The sequence below is a fragment of the Littorina saxatilis genome, linkage group LG3, assembly GCF_037325665.1.
Source record: "Littorina saxatilis isolate snail1 linkage group LG3, US_GU_Lsax_2.0, whole genome shotgun sequence".
Lineage (NCBI taxonomy): Eukaryota > Metazoa > Mollusca > Gastropoda > Littorinimorpha > Littorinidae > Littorina > Littorina saxatilis.
The window spans coordinates 56,030,660-56,050,738 of record NC_090247.1 but is presented as its reverse complement, the minus strand read 5'-3'; the positions used below and the strand labels follow the sequence as shown (position 1 = coordinate 56,050,738).

The following is a 20,079-nucleotide window of genomic DNA, read 5'->3' as shown; positions in this document are numbered from 1 at the left end:
TCTTAACCCTTTCGCTGCCAATCAAAACTTGCGTATGTGCATTCCTGACTGCCAGGGAATATTGGAGTTCGGGCTGTAATAATTCACAAAAAATTCTAGCTCCAAACTGGCAGTAGGTAGGTAAGTAAAACCTATGTTATTTTTAAAGGAAATTGAACCAAGAATCTGTTTTTAGTGTCTAATCATGGAAATAATAATTAGTTTGGCTTATAATGATGTTTAAATATGAACTTTTGAAAAATCAGTCCGGCGCATCTTCCGGTGCCTGTGGATCAAACACAGGTGGCTGTTTTGCTTGCTCCAAGAAAGGATTATACTGTCATCTACCTGTTTCCAACGAATCGTCCGAAAGAAGATCTCCCCCTTCCCCTGTCAGTATCCATAATCATTTGCACCGCCTGTAGCGTCAGTCCGGCTTTGTTTTTCCCTACTAGGGCCCGGTCGACTGTCACCGTTAGCCATTTTGATGAGTCGAGATTTCTCTCCCCTACCCTGTCGCCAAGGCCGAAAATAGCCTTCAGACGCAAAACCGCGTCACCATTTATGTTAATTCATGAGAATGAGGTATCCTTCCAAGCCATTGGCTGCTATTTGTGTGTCAGCAGTGACGTAGCATTTCTGGAAAATTCCTGAACGGAGAAGACAGGTAAACCCGTCCTAAGGCGCTGCAGCTGCACAAGCGCATGACGAGTATACCCGTCATAAGGCAGTCAAGGGGTTAAAATGGGGGTAATTTTACAGAGGTTATGAACAGAAAGTCTGAGAAAACAAGGTCTTAAAATGGGGTGTCTTCTTCTTCTTCTTCTTCTTCTGCGTTCGTGGGCTGAAACTCCCACGTACACTCGTGTTTTTTGCACGAGTGGAATTTTACGTGTATGACCGTTTTTTACCCCGCCATTTAGGCAGCCATACGCCGTTTTCGGAGGAGGGGGGTGTCTTAAAATGGGGGTTCCACTGTACTCCCCAACTGACCGATAGTTGCTGCACGGTCCGCAACGGGTCGCCTTAGCTGAGTCAGCAGCTTGGTGGCGTCCACACGAATCTCCACGATGTTGTTCAGCAGAGCAAACAGGGGAGCCAGCGGGAACGCAGCGCAGAAAATGGTCAAGAAGCCAAACTGTAGCACTGGAAACATGGAGAACAAAATATCAATGCAAAGATCACAGTCTGCTAAGTCTCTGAACAATGATCCGTTTACAACAACAGCAACAAAAGAAAAGAAACAGATGGTACAGAAGTTTATAACTGACGCACACATGTGTGTACGTAGAACTATCAGAACCTGCCAACCCTTTGTGAAACCTCAAGTGTAGCAAATTACTTTTTTTAATCACATTTTCAGCGTAGCAAAAGGTGTTTTGGTGTAGCATTGTCTAAAATGTATTCACACATCCACATGTAGGCCATTTCGCGCAAGAATATAAACATTTTTATTAAAGTTAATTTAGAAAAAAGAAGCATAGTGGCCAATAGAGAGTGTCTGCAGTGCTACTTTTCAGCGTGGACAATGTTTCAGTCTGAGGTTCTCCTTTTGAGTGAAAATCTGCCTAAAAAACAAAAAAATTACAAAACTAAATAGAATATCCTTGGTTGTTTAAAGAAATACACATAAAAAGGGAGAGGAAGGACAGACAGCTGCAACTTAGGGAGGGAGGGAGGGGGGTGACTAACAATGGGGGTTCCACTGTACAAGATATTAACACTGACCCATCTCCAGGTATTCGTAGAAGAGAGAGGTGTTGCTAGCGGGTTGCAGCTTGAAGTCTTTCTCCCATGGTGTGCGAGCAAGCTTCTGTTCTCGCGTCTCCTTGGAGCACTTCCGCTTTATCAGCTTGATCACTTTCCTGAACAAAAAAGGATTTCAGATGGCTGAAGCTCAGTTTCACAAACAACTGTTCCAAATTCATATAAATGAAAGAACGGCTCCATAAAATCTGCAAGCAATGGATCCTTGCATTCAATAAACACAATACAAACATACACTCATACAGAATGCCAGGTGTACACAGGCCCAAACAAAGAAAAACAATTCTTTTGAGTTCTGTAATCAACCCTTTAGTCTGGAAATTAGATATTTTACCCAGAATTTCACAAGCAAGCACCTTCATGATTATTTCAGGCATGTCATTTTGTGTCAGCTGTTGGGTAAACGCCTAATTTATTTTCAAATCACTGAACCTTTACCCTTCTTTTTTGGAGAGCTGCCAAACTTTATTCACAACTTGGAAAAGTGACATTAGAGAATACCACAATAGACAATGAAATAACTGTCAGATAATTAAACAAACCCATGTGACAATGAAATCATGCAAACAACTGACATACCAGTGAAAACTAACTCTGATTTGTTTTCTGCACTGTCTGCTCTATATTCTAAAGTATGCCAAACATCGAAGCTCTGACTCTTCATTGGCGATGTGACCGTGTCCCTCAGTTCACAAAGTACTGACAACGTGTGGAGACATGCCACTCACTAGTGATTGGGCTACAATGTCACATGGGTTTGGTTTACTTAGTGCAGGGGACTTCCACTAAATCGCGGTCCACTATATCGCGAATTCGGCTATATCGCGAAGACCTCTTGGACCCCGAAAAAAACAGGACCAACCTTTAAAAAAATATATATGTATATATATATATTTTTTTTTTCTCTCACCTTTTTTACATTATTTTGTTGTTACAGTATTTCCAAGAAAAAGCAACTCTTTCAAAACCCATAAAAAACGGACATAGTCATTACTGGAATTCATATATTCACTTCCGAATATTGCCTAAATAAATTTTCAGAAACATATTTGTCCATTTGCGCATCATTGCCAGAGAAAATAAATGCAGGCCACATCCCTGCTGGCTGTACTCACGGGAGGACGATCTCGATGAGGTTGTTCTGGATGAGCTGCTTGCCCACCATGATGATTGCCAGCTGAATGCACAGCTCGATCAGACACCCGCCCGCATCACACTGAAAAGCAAGCAATCAAACACTGAGAATGGCTACCATGATGATTGCCAGCTGAATGCACAGCTCGATCAGCCACCCGCCCGCATCACACTGAAAAGTAAGCGATCAAACACTGAGAATGGCTACCATGATTGCCAGCTGAATGCACAGCTCGATCAGCCACCCGCCCGTATCACACTGAAAAGTAAGCGATCAAACACTGAGAATGGCTACCATGATGATTGCCCGCTGAATGCACAGCTCGATCAGCCACCCGCCCGTATCACACTGAAAAGTAAGCGATCAAACACTGAGAATGGCTACCATGATGATTGCCAGCTAAATGCACAGCTCTATCAGCCACCCGCCCGTATCACACTGAAAAGTAAGCGATCAAACACTGAGAATGGCTACCATGATGATTGCCAGCTAAATGCACAGCTCTATCAGCCACCCGCCCGTATCACACTGAAAAGTAAGCGATCAAACACTGAGAATGGCTACCATGATGATTGCCAGCTGAATGCACAGCTCGATCAGCCACCCGCCCGTATCACACTGAAAAGTAAGCGATGAAACACTGAGAATGGCTACCATGATGATTGCCAGCTGAATGCACAGCTCGATCAGACACCCGCCCGCATCACACTGAAAAGCAAGCAATCAAACACTGAGAATGGCTACCATGATGATTGCCAGCTAAATGCACAGCTCTATCAGCCACCCGCCCGTATCACACTGAAAAGTAAGCGATCAAACACTGAGAATGGCTACCATGATGATTGCCAGCTGAATGCACAGCTCTATCAGCCACCCGCCCGTATCACACTGAAAAGTAAGCGATCAAACACTGAGAATGGCTACCATGATGATTGCCAGCTGAATGCACAGCTCTATCAGCCACCCGCCCGTATCACACTGAAAAGTAAGCGATCAAACACTGAGAATGGCTACCATGATGATTGCCAGCTGAATGCACAGCTCGATCAGCCACCCGCCCGTATCACACTGAAAAGTAAGCGATGATATAATGAGAATGGCTACCATGATGATTGCCAGCTGAATGCACAGCTCGATCAGCCACCCGCCCGTATCACACTGAAAAGCAAGCAATCAAACACTGAGAATGGCTACCATGATGATTGCCAGCTGAATGCACAGCTCGATCAGCCACCCGCCCGCATCACACTGAAAAGTAAGCGATCAAACACTGAGAATGGCTACCATGATGATTGCCAGCTGAATGCACAGCTCTATCAGCCACCCACCCGCATCACACTGAAAAGGAAGCGATCAAACACTGAGAATGGCTACCATGATGATTGCCAGCTGAATGCACAGCTCTTTCAGACACCCGCCCGTATCACACTGAAAAGTAAGCGATCAAACACTGAGAATGGCTACCATGATGATTGCCAGCTGAATGCACAGCTCGATCAGACACCCACCCGCATCACACTGAAAAGGAAGCGATCAAACACTGAGAATGGTTACCATGATGATTGCCAGCTGAATGCACAGATCTATCAGCCACCCGCCCGCATCACACTGAAAAGTAAGCGATCAAACACTGAGAATGGCTACCATGATGATTGCCAGCTGAATGCACAGCTCTATCAGCCACCCGCCCGCATCACACTGAAAAGTAAGCGATCAAACACTGAGAATGGCTACCATGATGATTGCCAGCTGAATGCACAGCTCGATCAGACACCCACCCGCATCACACTGAAAAGCAAGCGATGATATAATGAGAATGGCTACCATGATGATTGCCAGCTGAATGCACAGCTCTATCAGCCACCCGCCCGTATCACACTGAAAAGTAAGCGATCAAACACTGAGAATGGCTACCATGATGATTGCCAGCTGAATGCACAGCTCTATCAGCCACCCGCCCGCATCACACTGAAAAGCAAGCGATGAAATAATGAGAATGGCTACCATGATAACTTTGTGTTCACAGGTATATAAAACTGCAGTTTGAGTGTGTTTTGTGTGTGTGTGTGTGTGTGTGTGTGTGTGTGTGTGTGTGTGTGTGTGTGTGTGAGAGAGAGTGTGTGAGAGAGTGAGTTAGTGAGTGTGTGCATGCGTGCATGCATGCATGTGTGTGTGTGCATGGCTACACATAAGTGTATAAATAGGTACATCTGATTAGAAAGAAAATGAGCCAGAAATATCAATTCAAAAGAGCTGCTCATCGCTCTTTTCCCCAAGTAACCAAGCTACGGTTCTTTTTTTGTCTCATAATTCTTTGTAAGTCTGTCCACTACAAAGACGATTGGGTTGACGTACTTTTCAATGTTGTTTTGTATCATTAAACATTCCATAAACTAACCCTTCTTACTCTTTTTACATTTAGTCAAGTTTTGATTAATTCTTGATTTGCATAGGTGCCAACCTTCTGAAGTCAAAATCCAGGAGCCAGGGGGTCCAGGGGGACCATTTAGTCTTGAATATGTGCAGGGAGAAGTTGTAAAATTCGGGAGATTCCCGGAAAATCCGGGAGGGTTGGCAGCTATGGATTTGGGAACACTCACAGTCTATGTGTTTAAGATTTCCAGTGGGGTATGCTGCTTCTTTCCCTCCCTACAAACAGAAGATACTTATACTGTGTTGGTAACTGAAAGAAAAGATCGCAGCCTCATCTATTTCCCCTTCCCTACACAAAAGAGATACCAAAACTGTCCTATAAATTACAAGTACAGTGCTTTTAACCTGTTTCTCTTTTTTTCTCCCCCTGTTTTATTTCATTGGCAGACCTGTTTACCCTAAACCCGAGGCAAGAGTACTTTCCCAAAAAGTTGAGTGTATTTTTCAAAAAGTTGGTGTACTTTGCAAGCAAAGCCATATGGGCTAGGGAAAATGTACGCGTGGGTGCAAACGTGTTTGTGTAAGAATAGCATGTCTTGTGAACACCTTCAGAATTTAACTCCTTCCAATACAACAGGGATAAAACAATTTTATTTACCTGTCAGTTTATAGCATTATAACCAGTGCCTTCCAAACAGATTGATAATGAAAAGATGAAGTTCGTGAAATAACATCTGCGGTTGACAGTGGCAAGTTCATTTTTACAATCATCTCAGAAAACCTTGCTTCAGCACGGACTACAGCCTTTTCTTTTGGCAGGATATGCTTTGCGGGAATGAACTTCATAATTCCTTGGCAGCTCAGTTTCAGCGGATATCTTTGCAGCAACCTTGTCCAGGTGTGTTTTGGAAATGCAGTGTCGTTCGATGTCATATTTCCCAGCATGGGCAACGGAGAAATCTGATTTACAATACTTGCAGGGTGCATGACTTTTTCTCATAGTAGACCACAGGTGGAAGGTATCGTTCACTGGACCACTACTTCCAGTGGTCCAGTGAACGATACCTTCCGCCTGTGAGTAGACTCCACAATTCCTGGCTCTTTCTTATATTTCTCCAAGAAAATCTGCTGCTTCTGCTGTTTAGACTTAAATTGGTACAGTCAGCCGAAACTGACACATTTTACCGCTTCATTTTGCCACGATTGTCCAGACGATCGCACGTGCCAACAACTGAACAAGGTTTCCACAGCTGAAGACTCGCTGTCATGGTTATCTCCCTTCGACCGAAACCGGTATCAGTTGTACCATCCCGTAATCAGCACACCAACACCGGAAAACGTATTCTAGACTTTTTCTTATGCGTATTTTGTGCGTGTGTCGCGTATTTGCGTACCGATAATAATTTGGCGTACAAAATACGCCCAAATCGTACTGGTAAACAGGTCTGCATTGGGCATGTTTGGCAGCATAAAAATCTATCGGATTAAGTTTCAAGGTTTGTTTTCTGTTTTGGCCCCATGAAATAATGAACACACTAACCTCCTCTTGGCGAGCACCGAAGATGGTTTTGTAAGATCCTGGGCGACCAGCAAACCTGCAACAGTTAAAACGTGCTACGTTAGCTGTGCTTTAATCACACAGGCAAAAAAAACCCATTTTGAGCACCATGACAGTATTATAATGTCAATAATATATTTTTCTTCGTTTATTTGTTTGTTTATTTGTTGCTTAACGTCCAGCCGACTACGCAGAGCCATATCAGGACGAGGAAGGGGGGGATGAAGGGGGCCACTTGTCAAGCGATTCCTGTTTACAAATGCACTAACCCATTACTTGTGTCCCAGCAGGCTTTAGTAAAACTAAATTAATACCTACTGGAAGATTACCAGTTTCCAGTATGTTAAAATAGGCTTAACCTATCTACTGCTGGACTTACATCAGAACACTAACAGATTAAACTATACATGAATCGCGAGACAAGCGGCAAGAGAAGAGATTTTTGGAAAAAATACAGGTGAATGAGCAAGAAGGCAGAAAAAAGAAAAGAATTCATGAAGAAAAAGAGAGCATGACAGGAAAGAGGAACCAAAAATCTACCTAACAGCAAACTAGAAAGCTCCTGCGGTTCCAAAAACAGGAGGGGCCTTTAATTTCATAACCGCAGTGCCCCACTGCGGGAATTTTTCTTCGTTCATGGGTTGTAACTCCCATGATTTTTACAAGTATGACCATTTTTACCCTGCCATTTAGGCAGCCGTACTTTTGTCTTGTGCTTGCGTGAACACACGAAGGAGGATAAGGCACCAGCAGGTCAGCACATAAGTTGAGTTGACCTGGGAGATCGAAAAAATCTCAACCCTTGACCCACCAGGCATGTCCAGGATTCGATCCAACGACCTTCCACTTCGGAGTCCGGCGTCTTATCCACTAGGCCATAACGCCCATCTTAATATAACATGAACCACAAGGAGATCGGAAAAATCTCCATCCTTGACCCACCAGGCACGGCGACGATTCGAACCCACGACCTTCCGCATCTGAGGTCGGCGTCTTATCCTCTAGGCCATTGCGCCCATCGTCAATAATACGAAACACAAAGCGAATGGGGTTGGGGTGGTGGGGGGGGGGGGGGGGGTGGAGGGTGTGGGGTGGTTGGGTGGTGGTAGGGAGCGGGAGACTATGAAAGGTCAAGCCTTCACGCTTACCTGCCCTTGAAGTAAGCGATGTAGAAGATCGAGGAGAAGTAGTTGACGAACTGCAGCAGGAAGAGTTTGATTGTGATGCTATTGTCATACTCGCTCTGTGTGCGCAGGCACTCCCAGTCCGTCAGCCAGAACGCCAGGTACCCGTACACCTGAAGGTAAAACCATCACTTTAAGTATAATGATATGGTTCTAAAAAACTGAAAAATTAGGAAAATAACGTTGAGAGGGACATTTTTGGGTTAATAGCGTGGCTACGACTTCATCATCTCAGGCAAATAACAAAAGAAACAAGCTTCACACCAAATTTCAGCTCAATCGACCCATAAGCAACAGAGATCTTAGTGCAGACAAACAAACAGAGTGAAATCTATACACCCTGAATATACAGAAAGGGCAAAAGTCTTCAAACGCTTCAATCAATAGGTTTGCCGGAATGACAGTTTTGCACTCATCCAACCCACACAGCCCTTTCCAGCTCACCAAATGTCGGCTACAAAATAACGAAGACTCACGATGTTGAGAATGATGATGATGAGCAGGTTGATGAGAGCGGCGGTGATGGTGGTGACGAGACTGGCGTTCTGGAACACCAGGTTGGCGGTGATTGTGGTGATCTCACTCGAGTTGTCCTTCTGCACTGCTGCAGGGATCAGCTGGAGGGCCGCCAGCATGGACACACGGTACGCGATCACGCCGATCACCGAGATGATGGCCAGACCTGCCTGTGGAACACATCACACGCCGATTGCATTTCTGATCAAAGTTATTTGCATTTCCGATCAAAATTATTTGCATTTGTAATCAGACCTGTGCACACTCAAAAAGCTCATCAGTAGTAAACAAACCAAATTTCAGTAGTTTTTAACATGTTTCAGTAGTAAGCTGCAACGACAGTTCAAGACATAATTCTGCTCACAAAGCACACAAACTGAAACACTGTTGTGCCGTTTTCTTCTTCTTTGGTGACAGAGCTGGTGTCTCCTCTTCACCATCTGAATCTTGCACTCTTTTTTTCTTTCTTTCTTTCTTTATTTGGTGTTTAACGTCGTTTTCAACCACGAAGGTTATATCGCGACGGGGAAAGGGGGGAGATGGGATAGAGCCACTTGTCAATTGTTTCTTGTTCACAAAAGCACTAATCAAAAATTTGCTCCAGGGGCTTGCAACGTAGTACAATATATTACCTTACTGGGAGAATGTAAGTTTCCAGTACAAAGGACTTAACACTTCTTACATACTGCTTGACTAAAATCTTTACAAAAATTGACTATATTCTATACAAGAAACACTTAAAAAGGGTAAAAAGAGAAACAGAATCCGTTAGTCGCCTCTTACGACATGCTGGGGAGCTCATTTTTTATTTTCCATGTTTCACTTCAATCACAAGTTGCCACGCAGACGCTAAGTCTAAGAACAAAGACTCAATGCTGAGAACATGCGTGTTTCCGGTAAATCGGAAAACATATTTTCAGCGCAACGGCCAACTAATTGGTCAAAACATCTTAAAACAGAAAAAAAGTACAATTGAGTAAAACATCGGAATTTCGGAATTTTAATTAAAAATCCGTAGCACCGTATTCTGCATATAAAAATCGGAGAAATTACGGAGAAACCGTAGATGTGCACAGGTCTGTGTATCCAAATCATTTGCATTTCTGATCAAAACTATTTGCATTTCTGATCAAAATATGACATTTGACAGGGTTATTTGCATTACTGATCACAATTATTTGCATTATTGATCAAAATTATTTGCATTACTGATAACAATTATTAGCAATTCTGATCAAAATATTTCTGATAAAAATTATTTGCATTTCTGATCAAAATTATTTGCATTACTAATCAAAATATGACATTTGACAGGATCGAGACGGTCTTGGTTCTGTGAAACTGTGCTATTGAACGGGCTTTTTTTTTGTTTTTTTTGTTTGTTTGCTTAACGCCCAGCCGACCACGAAGGGCCATATCAGGGCGGTGCTGCTTTGACATATAACGTGCGCCACACACAAGACAGAAGTCGCAGCACAGTCTTCATGTCTCACCCAGTCACATTATTCTGACACCGGACCAACCAGTCCCAGCACTAACCCCATAATGCCAGACGCCAGGCGGGGCAGCCACTAGATTGCCAATTTTAAAGTCTTAGGTATGACCCGGCCGGGGTTCGAACCCACGACCTCCCGATCACGGGGCGGACGCCTTACCACTAGGCCAACCGTGCCTGTCTGTCTATAATTAGACGTTCTATTAACTAATCTTTCATGGTTTTTTAATACCTGCACATACACCATCAACGAATGGTAGATAAGAAGAGATTTTTTTTAACCCAAGAAAGGTCGCTCACCAAGAACAGCATAACGGAGTAGGAACACAAGAAGATCGGGAAGCGGCGTCGCCAGAATGGAAGATGTGGCTCTTTCAACTAAAAACAAAACAATAAATTGATAAATTAGTAAGTCACACATTCATTTGTTCTTGCTATGGGCCTGCAAGTGAAGGTCCTTTGTTGCTGCCCTACGTGCCAACCGGCATACTACGGGCAGTAAGTAAGTAAGTATGCCATGGGCCTGCAGCCAATGAGTTTTCTGTTTGTTAAAGGACCCCAACAGGCTTTTTTTTGTGTCAAAAACGTGTTCATTTGCGTTCTGGCGTGACTTAGGTTAACCAGGCATATGCATACCGTAGGAAATTGTTTTCTCACCTTCCCTCACAGGGTTTAGTTTATTTCGGAATCGTTTTGGGCCATAATCCGACGAATTTCGTGGCTGAAGCGAGGCGTTTTCGCATTCCGATCTGGCGGCCATTGTATCGCGAACTTCCGCGAGAGTACGGAAGTGGTGAATTCTGGGTAAAATTCCGATGACGTCACAAACAGTGAAGCAACTTTAGCTGCTGAACCTTACAGTTTTGAGCCTGGGGGTTGAAATCAAGGGTCTGCGCGCCCCGTGATTAGTAATTTTTTTTACAAATCACGTTAATTTAATGCTCCTGATATTTTCTTGTCATCTCCAAAGTCAAGGCACAAAAACAAAATCCCTTGACTTTTGGGGTAGCGCAACTGTTTATGTTTAGATTTTTTTTTTTTTCATTACTAGATTGTCCCGTCGCTGGAAAATTCGGGTCACTTCCTCCCAGTGGAAAGCTAGCAGCAACAAAGTCGCGCTACCACAAAGTCAAGGGATCTTTGGGATTTTTTTTCTTTTCTTTATTGTCCCATCGCTGGGAAATTCGGGTCGCTTCCTCCCAGTGGAAAGCTAGCAACAACAGAGTCGCGCTACCCCAAAGTCAATGAATCTATTAGATTTTTTTATTGTTCCATCACATTCCACAACTTGGACACATACCACAACTTCAACACATCACCATGTCTTGGACACATTACCACATCTTGGACACCTACCACAACTTGGATACATACCGCAACTTGGACACATACCACAACTTGGACACATTACCACATCTTGGACACATTACCACATCTTGGACACATACCACATCTTGGACACATACCACAACTTGGACACATTCCACATCTTAGACACATTACCATGTCTTGAGACACATACCACATCTTGGACACATACCACAACTTGGACACATTCCACATCTTGGACACATTCCACAACTTGGATACATTCCACAACTTGGACCACAAGCGCGACTCTTGTTGCTACTAGCTTTTCACTGGGAGGAAGCGATCCGAATTCTCCAGCGATATAGGACAATAAAGAAATGAAAAAAGAAAGAAAAACAAATCTAATGGATCCCTTGACTTTGGGGTAGCGCGAATCTGTTGCTGCTAGCTTTCCACTGGGAGGAAGCAATCCGAATTTCCCAGCGATGGGACAATAGGCTGAATAGAGAAATGAATTTTTATTTTTTTATCATTTTTACAAATCGCGGTTTTAGGTTCGACGTAATTTGTAAAATATTTTTTACATTTGTACAAATCACGGGTTAACAGCTCAGTTGGAGGTTTAATTGGTGTCAGTGTGTAGACATACAGGCTGGGGGAGTGGCTTTGGAGCCGGCGAGCAAATAGCTGTACCGTATCAGCGTCTGTTGCTAGAGATCGTTCTTACTGCGGCGTCCGAGTTGAGACGGAAGTGTCCTGGGTATCTGGGTTGATAATCGGGGATTAATGTAGAGTTGTATCCTCTTAGTCAGGTTTGAGGCACAAATTTTACGAGAAAAAAACATTCTCTCTCAAGGGTGGAAGTCAAATGTCTGCCAGACTCAGCAAATAGATTAGGCAGCCCATGATCACTGTTGAGATTGTAGTTGAAATTCTATCGGATTTGTTGTTGGTTATGTTGTTGAAGACGTATATGTTCTCGAATTTGAGTTGATGTTGTTGTTGTCGTCGTAGATGAAATCAAGGTTGTTACGTGTCAAATCAATCGTGTTCCACCTACTGTTTATCAGTGTAAAGCTGTTGTTGGTGATGTTGTTGACATTGTAGTTGTTCTTGGTTTTTGAGTTGTTGTCAGTGTTGTTGTCGTCGTTGCTGTTGTAGTTGTTGCCCAATGTTGTACTGTGTTGTGGTTGTTGTTGTTTTTGTTATTGTTGATACTGTTTCGCTGGTTTCTCAACAATGCTGTTGTGGTTGCAGTTGTTGAGGTTGTTCTTGTTGTTGTTGTTATTGTTGATGTAGTTTTGCTGGTTTCTCAACAATAGTGTTGTTGTTGTTGTTGTTGTTGCTGTTGTTTCTTTGTTTTTGGGTCCAGCCGATTCATTTTCACAGCCCATTCCTGCTTGAGCCTTGAGTCGGATGGAAACAAATGAAAACTCAAGCCCGAGTCCTTTTTTTGCAACTCCAAACATACGGCAGCAGCACACTCTCTCGGCATGATGTCGGGAGTACGCCGCTCATCCACAGCTGCAGCAAAGATGCAGACCGAGCGTCGCTACTTTCGCTTCCGATGCCTGCATGTGACGTCACAGCCAACAGCTTGCCGCCGCGGGGATTTTGAAGTCTCGCGTAGCAGACGAATTTGGCCGCTTTTTGAGCATGCATTTTGTATAAAATTAGACTGATGCAACACAAAACCTGTGCTTTACTGTTCGGTTTTTGCATCTTTAGATGCTTACCTATATCATTAAATCAACCCCAACTGCTTTAGCTGACCTTAAAAAGAGCCTGTTATGGTCCTTTAAAATATTTTTTATTAATCAAATCTAAACAACAAATTGATTGTGGGAGAGATGAACAAAGTTAAAAAACAAATAAATCTGTACTCACAAATACAAGGACAGCACCCACAAAAAAAACAAATAAATCTGTACTCACCAATACAAGGACAGCACCCACAAAAAAACAAAGTCAAATTTTAAAGGCACAGTGCAGCTCACAGCCTTTGTTTTGCGTTTTTGTTGCAGCTGAGTGCATTTACAGTTCAAAAATCCTCCTATGGTAGTAAAACAAACCCAAAACTACCCAACGACGACATCTGTGAAGCTCGACAGTAGTTTCTTGTTCACGCGAGTGCATAAATTAACCTAGTTATTACGTGGTGTTTGGTCGGAGTTCGATTCAACTGAGTGATTCCGGCCTCCATTTTGTTTTACACAAACTCATGATGACGTCTGACATAGTTTGCTAGTGACGTGTCTTTTCAGTTGTGCATGATGTGCATGTGGTGATCTACCTGATCTAAATTTAGATCCAAAAATAGGCCAAGACCAGCCGGGTCCGAGTACGAAATTAATTCGTAAAAAAATCGCAGTTCTTGACTCTTTGGGTGCAAGTCAATGAAACTTGGTAGTTCTTCTAACGGATAGCTGCCTGAGGTATGACTGAAAGCCCCAGGGGCTCCGTGCACCTGGATTTGACAAGTTCAGTACCTTTCACCTACAGAGACTTCTTCGGGACCACACACAAACAAATACAAAGGAAAACAGAGAGCAAAAGCAAAACTGCACAGAACCATTTATTATTGTTAAATTTCTAAGTGCATCTCAAAACTATGCATGAAACATGTAGTCATTGTTAACTCATACTTCACATGTATTCTTCTCTGCACAAAAATGACAAGTTCTTTCTGTAATTATCACAACACCTTCACAAAGAAAAAGCTTTCATGAGCCCCAGCAACTTGATAATAAAGTATAATAAGAAACAAAAGTCCAGGTAACCTTAAAATCCAGGAACTTACCCCAGTAACAGGGTTGATTTTCATGGTGTGCCAGTTCTCCAGTTTAGACAGGTACTCGGGTCTAGGTGGTTCCTGCAACCAACACACAAATCATGACATTTAATCAGGACTTGAACATCACAAACGTTGGACAAAATGGCTTCAATGTTCTACGCTTTGAGTACATCTGTTGCCCTCCATTTCAGTTGGAGGAACAATGAACACAGTGCAAGTGGCTGATTACACTTAAACGCTCACACACCTGGTAGTTTTTCACCGAGAGAAAGCGACCTGAATTTCCCAGCAATGGGATGATAAAATATTAAATGAGAACAAAATGTGAATCTAGCAGTACCACAGTCTCACCTGTAAAAGTGCTTTATTTGAATTGCCCTCTTAGAAATAACATATCAAACATACAATCTGATGTAAATGTGTGAGTACTTTTCTTCTTTGTTAGCAGAGACTGTATGACAGCCAATAAATCCGAGTACCTCATGCAGACTGGTTGTCCCCAGTACAGACATAAAACTACAGGCTACATTACCCACACACAGAGACAGAAAGACAGACAAACGGAAAAAGACAAGACATGGACACACAGAGACACATGCACACGCAGAGACACATACACACGCGGACACATAAACACATGCACACACACACACTCACTCGCACAAGTACACACCAACCCACATGTACACACACACACCCACGTGCACCCAAGCACACACACACACACGCGCACACACACACCAACACACACAGACGCACACACACACTGACACATAAGACATCTCTTACCTCTTCAGACACAAAGCTGGTGAGGTCCCACTTGTACTGAATGGTGGACTCCTTTCTCTTCCAGAACTCCAGGAACAATGTACCTGAAAAAAATGAAAAAAACGCTTAGACCATTGCACACATTGACTGGAAGTCCTCCAGACAAATAGATGTTTTCCGGAAGTAACTCTCTTCGGATTAACAGAGACATATACAATCATGTAGATAGACATGTTTTCGCAATAGAAAGGTTGGGGTAGTGAAAATGAGCAGGTGGTCGTTATTGAGAGGTGGTCGCCAGAGCAGGATTGTCTGTACAAGACAAATGTCAAGAGACCTATGGATAAACAAGGAACAATGCAGAAAAGGTGATACCCTAGCTGACAAAACATCTGCTCAAAAGATAACAGAAGGAAGACAATTTCACGGAAGCTTACCCCATAGTGACATGAAGATGGCAAAGAAGACCGTAGCCCCGTTGTCAAAGATTCTACTGACGCCAGCGTGTATACAGGCTTCATGTAGCTTCCAGAAGGGACACTGGACGTCACACAGCGGACACATGGTGAAGTTGTTGCTCTCGTCGCACACCTCCTTGCTGGTGTAAACATACAAAAAAAGATGTGGGGATGTTGTTGGACGTCAGCAGAATTCCAAAACCTTTAATTAGAAAATAATTTTGTAATTCAGGAATTCCTGATTTCTGAACGGGAACTTTTATCCTTGTACTTTTGTTAACAATCGATGCTATGGGGTTGTTCCTTTTCCTTCTTCTGCATTCATGGGCTGTGAATCGCATGTACACTCGTGGGCATGAGTGGGCTATACGTGTATAGCCGTTCCCCTCCCCTCCCCCTACCCTCCCCCCCCCCCCCCCCAATTTAGGCAGTCACACTACAATTCAAGGGAATGCATGCTGGGTGTTTTATGTATTTCTATAACCCATCGAACTCTGACATGGATTACAGGATCTTTTCTGTGTTTACTTGGTCTTATGCTTGCATGTACACACGAAGAGGAATAAGGCACTAGCAGGTCTGCACATAACCTGGGAGATCAGAAAAACCTCCACCCTTAACCCATCAGGCACAGCCGAGATTGGAACCCCAAACCTTCCTTGGAGAAGGTTAATGTCCAAACAACTGGGTTCCGCGCATATTGAATTGTCCCTAATATCTGCACATGATTGGATACCTGGAAGTGTTGGTCCACATGATGGCCAGGCCGTAGATAAAGACGATGAGACCCATGATGGACGCAGGGATGAGCATGGACGTGTAGAATCCAAGCCACGCGAAGTATAGCCCGATCTTCTCACCAAAGTAGTTCCTGAAAGTGGAACACTCAAAATAAATATCAGAAGAATCCTGGTTGTCCTACACACAGCCCCTTCTCCCCACGGAAGTAGTGTCTGAACCTTTTACAAACACCCTAATATCAGGAAAACCGGCACGGTGGCCTAGTGGTAAGGCGTCCGCCCCGTGATCGGGAGGTCGTGGGTTCGAACCCCGGCCGGGTCATACCTAAGACTTTAAAATTGGCAATCTAGTGGCTGCCCCGCCTGGCGTCTGGCATTATGGGGTTAGTGCTATTATTATTATTATTATTCTCTTTATTTATAGGACTGGTTGGTCCGGTGTCAGAATAATGTGACTGGGTGAGACATGAAGCCTGTGCTGCGACTTCTGTCTTGTGTGTGGCGCACGTTATATGTCAAAGCAGCACCGCCCTGATATGGCCCTTCGTGGTCGGCTGGGCGTTAAGCAAACAAACAAACAAACAAACAAAATATCAGGAAGTGAATCTTTATCAGGGCTAAAGTGCTGGATTTTTCTCTTTGTTTGTTTGTTTGTTTGCTTAACGCCCAGCCATATCAGGGCGGATTTTTCTCTTTAAGTCAAGATACTAATACAGATTATTTAAGTGTTCACAAATACAGATGCTGACTAATACACACATGTTGTAAAACAAAGCAACAAATATATAAACACAATTCATAAACAGAGAAAGCAGCAATTACAAACACAATCCAAAAATAGAGAGAAAACACAGTTTAGCAAAAAAAAACATTCATCTTTTACATGGGCAAATGACCACATTCAAACCCAAACATTTCGAAGACAAAGCTTTGGTATAAAATAGACAAACTTCAGAAACACCTTTCATCTCAACTTCTTTCTTTGCACTACCAAAATACATTCTGGAATAGATTTCACTCTTTTTCCAATCCTTCTGAAATGACTGATCTGCATGTGATGCTTACAGCATTGAGGTTTTTTCCAAAGCAATAATAAAACTGCGAGTAAAATCCTGTTTTCTCACCTGATGTAGTCGAGTGGCTGGAACTTGAAACAGTTTTTCCACCACGCCCAGTAGTCAAACAGCAGTTTACGCTCGTTGTCTGCTGACCCAGCTTTCCAGTGACCCTGTTAATTAACCAACAGACATTTTTACACATCTATGAGTGAAACTGCTGAGAAAAAAGAAGAAAAAAAGGCACAGAAATTACAACTAAAAAGGTATTTGAGGGTCTTTCCTTAAACCCGAGAATGACATTCAAATGAACTAAAGGCACTAAAAATCAAAAGATAAATTGAATAATAAACATTTAGTGTTGTTTGTTTGTTGTTATTGGTTTTTCTTTAACATTTAGTCAAGTTCAGACATGAGACCAGAAAATGTTCCAAAAGTAGGAAAGTAAGCCGGGCTCCAGGGGCAACGCCCCGGTAGGGGGTTCAGGGTGGCAAAGCCCCCCTGACGGAAAATGAATGTTAGAATTATAAAGGCCTTTTTGGGGCCTCTCCTGATAGCAAAAAATTAGATCATGCCTTTTTAAAAAGCTATAAAAACCACAAGAATAATATGCTTTAGCATTTTAAACAAAAGTGTAATTTATAACAATCACACACACACAAAACTTACTTGAAAACTTTCAGAACCAACACATTTTTTCCACCAAGTCCGTATTTCACCACGCAGTGGCCGTTGTCGCACCACGTGCACACGGCCTGACCGGGAATGGATATCTTGGCGATACTGTCGCCAATGAGCTAGCGCCTTTCTTTCTTGTTGATTATGACAGTCATTTCTTCTGACAGCCAGTTGGCTTTCCACTTGTTTTTCACACTTTGGTCGTCGATCGTAAGAGCTTCCACAGCCGACAAAACAATACGGAATTCAGACGCCATGATGCTACCTTTTTCAGCTTCGGCGTTTGGAGATCGGCAGCCAACCAAAACAGCCCGCAAACTGACATCTGTGAATAATTAAGCCGAGGCGATAATCGTTGGAGATCAACAGCCAATCAAACGCCGGCGACCCATGATACTGCAATGGGTTCACGAGAGTGCTGGGGTGCGAATGCACTGACTTCAGACGCAGACAGCTTCAGCTGAACGGTTCATACCACCACCACCCCCCCCCCCCCCCCCTCCCCCCTTTTTTTTCTCAACGAATTTGCATCGATCTCAAGAATGGTCTGTGAGCTAAGGAAAATATTGGAATTCCGATAAAATTCGGACCAGTCCCATGTCTGCAAGTTTTGACTAATGTTTTAACATAGAGGGGGAATCGAGACAAGGGTCGTGGTGTATGTGTGTCTGTGTGTGTGTGTGTGTGTGTGTGTGCGTGTGTGTGTGTAGAGGGATGTTAAGAGTAAACTACTGGACCGATCTTAATGAAATTTGACATGAGAGTTCCTGGGTATGATATCCCCGAACGTTTTTTTCATTTTTTTGATAAATGTCTTTGATGACGTCATATCCGGCTTTTTGTAAAAGTTGAGGCGGCACTGTCAGTGTCACACCCTCATTTTTCAAATCAAATTGATTGAAATTTTGGCCAAGCAATCTTCGACAAAGGCCGAACTTCGGTATTGCATTTCAGCTTAGTGGCTTAAAAATTAATTAATGACTTTGGTCATTAAAAATCTGAAAATTGTAAAAAAAAATATTTTTTTTATAAAGCGATCCAAATTTATGTTCATCTTATTCTTCATCATTTTCTGATTCCAAAAACATATAAATATATTATATTTGGATTAAAAACAAGCTCTGAAAATTAAAAAAATTAAAAATTATGATCAAAATTAAATTTTCGAAATCAATTTAAAAACACTTTCATCTTATTCCTTGTCAGTTTTTGATTTTAAAAACATATAGATATGATATGTTTGGATTAAAAACACGCTCAGAAAGTTAAAACGAAGAGAGGTACAGTAAAGCGTGCTATGAAGCACAGCGCCACCGCTACCGCGCCAAACAGGCTCGTCACTTTCACTGCCTTTTGCACTAGCGGCGGACTACGTTCAATTTCATTCTGTGAGTTCCACAGCTTGACTAAATGTAGTAATTTCACCTTACGCGACTTGTTTCTTTCTCCCCTTGTATTCCTCTGTATGTGTGAGCCCCCCTGAAAATACCAAATGGTTTACACAGGAAGGAGGGTACCATTAAACTTCATCACACAGCCCATTCATCCCCACACATCAATAATAACCCCTGTGTTAGAAAACCTACATTTAGCACACACAGTTGGCCACACAAAAAAATATGGCCGGCTGTTCACTGGGCTTCATTTCTGCTACTTGAGCTGCAGGCTATTTTTAGCACCCATCCTTTCCCCACAGCAGGGAAACAGAGCAGCTAGTAGCTCTCAGTGCCATGCACTGATAAGGCCAATCTCCCAGTATAGCGCGGAAGCAGTTGGGTATAACAGGCAAGCGAGCCTAACAGTGTGCTGGCTACAGCTGTTGGTAGCCTAAAACTGTTCTCTCTGCTGGGCTATTTTTAACTCACACTAAAACACAGCGAGGAACAGCCCTGATGGCCTTACCTCATGCAGAGGGTAAGCAGCTTCGTAGAAGCCATCAGCAATCATTTTGTTGACACCTGAGGAAAAAAATCACACGTTGAGCCAACATTGTTGCACTATTCTTCATCGCAGTTGTTGTAATACACATGTTCATACACAACAGACACACATGACAGCAAAACCACATTTTTTATTTAACTCTCACAAAAATAGTTCATATTTGGTACATCCAAACCCTCTTATGTCATTGTCATGTGTGACCCTCCACCACGGAATGAGTCGCATGTCACCTTTGCATGATTTTTATATTTTTACATTTTCTCAAAGAGATGTTGAAGCTCTATCCAGTGGTGAAAACCGTTTTTAGAAAAGAGCGAACACTTTTTG

The 20,079-nt window shown here is 42.9% G+C and overlaps 2 protein-coding genes across 6 annotated transcripts in view; one reads left to right on the top strand and one right to left on the bottom strand.

Annotated features, from left to right (window-relative positions):
• LOC138962728 (ganglioside GM2 activator-like) overlaps nucleotides 1-20,079 on the top strand; it is a 431,559-nt gene that overhangs the window by 30,820 nt on the left and 380,660 nt on the right. The gene's annotated exons all lie outside the window — the stretch shown is intronic.
• Nucleotides 1-20,079, bottom strand: part of LOC138962725 (anoctamin-4-like) — a 75,235-nt gene that overhangs the window by 13,140 nt on the left and 42,016 nt on the right. For all 5 annotated transcript variants that reach the window (XM_070334654.1, XM_070334657.1, XM_070334653.1 and 2 more), the window contains 13 exons: nucleotides 19,714-19,769; nucleotides 17,203-17,306; nucleotides 16,075-16,209; nucleotides 15,318-15,478; nucleotides 14,902-14,984; nucleotides 14,119-14,190; nucleotides 10,308-10,385; nucleotides 8,473-8,682; nucleotides 7,961-8,109; nucleotides 6,795-6,849; nucleotides 2,862-2,962; nucleotides 1,708-1,844; nucleotides 973-1,125 (listed from right to left, as the gene is read on the bottom strand). In XM_070334654.1, coding sequence (XP_070190755.1) covers nucleotides 973-1,125; nucleotides 1,708-1,844; nucleotides 2,862-2,962; nucleotides 6,795-6,849; nucleotides 7,961-8,109; nucleotides 8,473-8,682; nucleotides 10,308-10,385; nucleotides 14,119-14,190; nucleotides 14,902-14,984; nucleotides 15,318-15,478; nucleotides 16,075-16,209; nucleotides 17,203-17,306; nucleotides 19,714-19,769 — 1,494 coding nt within the window. The remainder of the gene's footprint in view (nucleotides 1-972; nucleotides 1,126-1,707; nucleotides 1,845-2,861; nucleotides 2,963-6,794; nucleotides 6,850-7,960; nucleotides 8,110-8,472; nucleotides 8,683-10,307; nucleotides 10,386-14,118; nucleotides 14,191-14,901; nucleotides 14,985-15,317; nucleotides 15,479-16,074; nucleotides 16,210-17,202; nucleotides 17,307-19,713; nucleotides 19,770-20,079) is intronic.